This window comes from Doryrhamphus excisus, linkage group LG20, assembly GCF_037039965.1.
Source record: "Doryrhamphus excisus strain RoL-2023G ecotype Guam linkage group LG20, RoL_Dexc_Guam_v1.1, whole genome shotgun sequence".
Taxonomy (NCBI): Eukaryota; Metazoa; Chordata; class Actinopteri; order Syngnathiformes; family Syngnathidae; genus Doryrhamphus; species Doryrhamphus excisus.
In genome coordinates, this window is record NC_136376.1 from 8,480,805 (window position 1) to 8,486,804 (window position 6,000).

The 6,000-nt window shown below is 40.5% G+C and overlaps 1 protein-coding gene across 1 annotated transcript in view; it reads left to right on the forward strand.

Moving 5' to 3' along the window:
- Positions 1–5,332, forward strand: part of LOC131107906 (zinc finger matrin-type protein 4) — a 74,936-nt gene extending 69,604 nt beyond the window's left edge. Inside the window, exon 7 of the mRNA XM_058058370.2 lies at positions 3,861–5,332. Within this exon, the coding sequence (XP_057914353.2) occupies positions 3,861–3,882 (22 nt within the window). The 3' untranslated portion in view covers positions 3,883–5,332. The remainder of the gene's footprint in view (positions 1–3,860) is intronic.
- The last annotated feature ends 668 nt before the right edge of the window (positions 5,333–6,000 follow it).

Sequence of the window (6,000 nt, forward strand, 5' to 3'; positions counted from 1 at the left end):
GCCCCTAATCTGCAATCAGGGCCTTCTTAGGCCATGCTGCCTTGTTGTGTGTGGTAGTGTCAGGTTGTTTGCTAACCTTGCCAGTGTAGTGTCTGTATCATTTTCTCCTGTCATTGTGAATCTTTATTTCTTGTTGACCAACTATATTCAATATGTTGCTGTGCCACCTTGTACTTTTATGTGGTTTTGTTCTTACTTTTTGCTTCCTGGTGACTTGTCCCTGTTTTGTGCATTGTGAAAATAACAACAAAAAATGAAAATAACACTAATGAGTTTCTTACAGTCCAAAAAGTGCATTTGCAGTAAGCAACAATAATATAAATCAATCATTCACGTCCCTCATTGAATGGATGGCCTAAAATCAGTCTGACCTCTTGCCTGACATTATTTGTGTTTATGGATATTGCCTGTGCCTGTACACTAGTGCCAATGTCAATGCCAATGTTGATGTTGATGCAGGCCCAAGGGTAATGTGGGTGAAGTTGAGGACAGACATTTTAGCCTGCTCACTTTGGTAATTACTGAACACCGGTATCAAACGGGTAACAATATATATTCTTTAGCATATCAATTTTAATAGACATATTTCAGAACATGTGCAAAACTGTAAGTAGTATACAACATAATGTGGGTGGAGGCACGGCCAGTAGCATATACACACAGAGTATAACTAGAAATGAAATTATTCATTCATTCATTTTCTACCGCTTTTTCCTCACGAGGGTCGCGGCGGGTGCTGGTGCTGGTGCTGTCTTCGGGCGAGAGGCGGGGTACACCCTAGACTGGTCGCCAGCCAACTCACAACGCAATGGAAATCGCAGGAGGTCATTACTCAGTATAACGGTCATTCATCTTACAAAGAACGCTAAACTCATCACACAGCAACTTAACACCCAAAAGGTAGCTGGGAAATAGCTGTGAGGTCTCTGCGCTAACCACTCGACTGAAATTACAGGGAACATATAGACAAACAACCATTCACACTCACATTCATACCTATGGACAATTTGGAGTCGCCAATTAACCTAGCATGTTTTTGGAATGTGGGAGGAAACCGGAGTACCCCGAGAAAACCCACGCATGCACGGGGAGAACATGCAAACTCCACACAGAGATGGCCGATGGTGGAATTGAATGCTGGTGTCCTAGCTGTGAGGTCTCTGCGCTAACCACTCGACCGCCGTGCCACCCGAAATTAAATTAGTAGATTGCAATATATTATCATGTATTTTTATATTGTTAATTGTACTTTTGTACGTTGCAGCTTGTTGCTTTCAGTTTTGCGGTACACAGCTGGATTGCATCAACATGCATTATCGTGACAGGGCTAAATTTATATCATTTCAATCGCATATCATTGCTATCGCTCATTTGTGATTTAGGTTTGTCGCCCGTAAGCCCACATCTCCTCTGCCAGACTTGAATGCACCATCCCACACACACACTTGTGTGTCTTAGTTGGGAATACATTTACACCATGAAAGAACATCAGACCTCACAAATGGCGAAAAAAAAGAAACAGTATTTCTACACATCTCTGCATCCCAGCCTGGAGGTCATACTGTACATCCATGACATTGATAAAAGAAAGAAGCGGGAGGGTTGGCATGCCTTAATCATGACTCACAGCTTTTTGCGCTGCAACTGATGCCATTTACCTGGCACACACACGAGAAGATCCGCAGGGTGCCAAGGTGACCTTCGAGTACTCACCACCCCTTAGCCACTGAATGTTCTCTCTTTCATTTTCTCATCATCATATATCTCACATCCCACATGCGTGGCTCTGGGACAGATTATTGGATTATAGCCCTCATTCTGCTGGACTCACACAAACCAGGACTTTTTTTTTTTGGATTCTATCATCTTACTGCCTTGCACTTTACCTTGACTCATTTGTCCTCCCTATGCACCTTATACATTTTAGACAAGACTGTACATATATGTTCAATGCCTCAATGTGGGACGACGATATTTTATTGTGTATTTACGCGCTACAATGGTGCAAATCGGTGCAAATACAAAGTGACTAAACGGTTCAAGAAATCAGATCCCCTGCATGCATACAAGGGAAAGTTTGATAAAAAAAATTAGAAGAGGTGCAGTTGACTTCAAGTTTGGATCATGACAGAAAAAGGGAGAGATAGAGGAGACTTCGGAATTGGGTTCATTGTCGGGGCACCGATGCCAGCAGCCTCATTCGCACGATTCAACTGCCTCAGTGAGAGGAAAACTTAAGTAATATTTAGATTAGATCTATTAGAAAAACACAAGCCAACTAAGTCAAACTTTATTAAATGCTTTGAATGTGAAAGAGTCATATTTATGTTGTGAATTTTTTTAAAAAGCACATACCAAGGAAATTAGTTTATAGGAAATAAAAAAAACTGATTTAGCTTGGTTTATTTGCACCCTGCCTCTAAACCAAATTTCTCCCAAGGGGGACAAATAAATTGAACTGAACTGATTTTGTGGAGGGCTGCATGGCGGTCATGTGGTTAGCACACAGACCTAACAGCTAGGAGACCAGGGTTCAATTCCACCCTCGGCCATCTCTGCATGTTCTCTCCGTGCATGCGTGGGTTTTCTCCGGGTACTCCAGTTTCCTCCCACATTCCAAAAACATGCTTCAAATTGTCCATAGGTATGAATGTGAGTGTGAATGGTTGTTTGTCTATATGTGCCCTGTGATTGGCTGGCGACCAGTCCAGGGTGTACCCCGCCTCTCACCCAAAGACAGCTGGGATAGGCTCCAGCACCTCCCGCGACCCTCGTGAGGAAAAAGTGGTAGAAAATGAATGAATGAATGATTTTGTGGATTTGTTTTCTATAGTTTATCATCATTTATCATATCATGTGTTTGTAACAGTTGTGTTTACATAGCGGAACCCTGTACCTTCTCCCATGCATGCATGTTTTGGGGGTGTGGGAGGAAACCGGAGTACCCGGAGAAAACCAACGCACACACAGGGAGAACATGCAAACTCCACAAAGAGATGCCCAATGGAGAATCAAACCCATGTTTTCCCGATCTCATGACTGTGTGGTCAAACCACTTGGCCCCAAACAGAACGAAAACAGTGCAAAAATAATAGTCTTGCAGGACAATGCAGATACAAAATGTGTGCAAGTCCAAACACCACATTAATATAGATGCCATAATATTTTAAAAAAATATTATTTGTTGTCTAACAAGATAGGGTCTGTGACCCACTTTTGGGTTGTGACATTTGAGAACCACAGCTATGTTAAATTCAGTTCTCACTCCCAAGATCAGAAATATTCAAAATAATAGCAGCTTTAAATCTGTTTTTTTCTACTGGGAGTCTGAATATGATTAAAAATGCTTGATGAAGTGTTTTTTTCTACACTGTAATTCATCTCTTTGTTTGAATTAATTGTGCAGTGCTTTGTTTCTTGGCAGTCACTGCAAACAATCAGCAGCTTAAGATAAAGACCACCTCTCCAGTAATTACAGCACTTTAAATTAAAAATAAACCACACAGATTTGTGTGTCACATCTTTCCTCTCTGTGTTAATTTGAAGAACAGCCAGGTGGAATTATGTGAAACAGGATTAAATCATCATTGCAGACGAATAAAAAGACACATTTGTTTCACGGGTCTTTGTTTTGCTCTGCAGTCATGCACTAAATGAAGGATGTCAAGCGACATGAATTTAAAGGTAAATTAGATGACTGGCTTTGGACCACAGCGTGATGCAAACAGAATGCGTTCTTCTCCCTTGTGGGCTCCATCCATGTTGCCTTGTGGCTAAATAGCCATTTCTTGTCAGATCTGCCCACATCAGCCACTGAACAAGACTAACAAATTATTTTCTGTGTTCTTTTTTCTTCTCAGCCTAAAGCAACACCAGCAATGAGCTACAAACAGAGGTCCCTTCAGAAAGAGATGGAGTTAGCCGAGACTTCACAAATCCTGCCATATGTCACAAACTGAAGCGTGTATGTGTAGATGTTTGTCTGTGCAGGACATGCATCCGATGTGTGTGTTATTATAAAGGTAATAATTTATTTATGTGGCTGAAAACTATAACTTTTGAGATTGATTCAGCACCAAAGTTTATTCGAGATGATTTGGTATGAACTGCCGAAACCCAGTCCTATATGTTAGGTGTCAGTGTGATGAACCAAATGTATCTGGTGAAGCCCATTGGTATTCATACCCTGGCAAAATTTGAAGTTTTTATGAGGCAGACTATGGCCTATTATTAATGCAAAAAAAAAAGTTTTATGCAGTATTGTGGTAACCTTTCACGCTACATGGAGATTGGTTATTGATCCAGCAGAGCCGAGCCGACCTGCCATGGTTGTGATCGAGTGAAAAGAGGATCCTCCTCTAATTCTGTCTGGAAGTGGTTCGTTCCTCCACCACTCTTAGAAACATTTTCTGAAGTTTAGAGTAAGTAAATTAGAGCGGCTCAGTGGTGGCGGCCATCTTTAATGTCCCTGCAGTGATCCCGTAGCCTAATGTAAACAACAATCGGAGTGTATAAGTGACTGTTATCTTATGTCGACAGGGCTCTAATAATGTTAAAATCTGTATTTAGAAAGTTATTAACAGGAAGGGATGGGTAATATGGACCAAAAGTCATATGTCAATATATTTAGGTAGAATATCGATATTACCATATGTATTGATATTTGTCCATAACTGAATTCAGACAAAAGTCAAAGCCAAATTTGTGTCCAAAGTTTGATTAAAATGTAAGCAATATTGGAGTAAAATAGCCACTGAAATAAAATAGTATATTCTCTTTTTTTAAATAAATATATAAAAAGTTAAATATACTGTTCAATCTGTTCAAAGCAGCCGCGTTAGCGCCACTAGCATTTCCATCTCTCATTCCCCATGACAGACAGTAAACACGGTTATGCCGTCTTTGAAGACCTTTATACCGTCTTTTTCGCTGTTCACTCCCGCTATGCATCCTCTCCACCTCCATGTTTCTGCAGGGATATCCGATCATTCGACGTAGCGAATGGATGCTCCGAGTGTCAACAATGGCGCCAAGCCACTAACGTCATAAGATGAACATCCATAGCTGCACACTTGCATAAGGGGTCGGTATGGCACAAACAATAAGAAAGTAATAAATAAAGCACTATTAAACACTAAAAACACTGCAGGAGACGGAGCTGTCATAACTAGCTTGCATTCGGGCGGCACCATCTTGAAACACGAGACCTCCTTATGAAATCTAGTTAATATTGATATGAACGATACGTTTGTTTTGGATATTGTGCTTAACGCCCAGCCCTATAAACAAGTTTTTTACGCTCTAAACTACAAAAATATTCAGTTTATTATTGTTGACTAAAATGTGTTGGAAATTAATTTGACATGGTTGCTTTCAAAAACCAATTAACTGCGATAAACGAGAGGATACTGTATTTGGAGTTTAAAACTAAATAGAAAGAACGATGGAACAAACACTGACCAGGGTATAATAAATATATAAAAAGTTAAATATACTGTTCAATCTGTTCAAAGCAGCCGAGTTAGCACCGTTAGCACTTCCATTTCTCATTCCCCATGACAGACAGTAAACGTGGTTATGCCGTCTTTGAAGACCTTTATACCGTCTTTTTCGCTGTTCACTCCCGCTATGCAGCCTCTCCACCTCCCATATTTTCGCAGGGATATCCGATAATTTGACGTCGCGAATGGATAAGGGAAAGCACTATTAACACTAAAAACACTGCCGGAGACGGAGCTGTCATAACTAGCTTGCATTCGGGTGGCGCCATCTTGACACACGAGACCTCCTTGAAATGATGAAATCTAGTTAATATTGATATGAACAACACGCTTGTTTTGGATATTGAGCGTAACGCCCAGCCCTATAAACAAGTTTTTTACACTCTAAACTACAAAAATATTCAGTTTATTATTGTTGACTCATATGTGTCGAAACGAGAGGTTACTGTATTTGGAGTTTAAAACAAAATGGAAAGAACGATGGAACAAACATTGACCA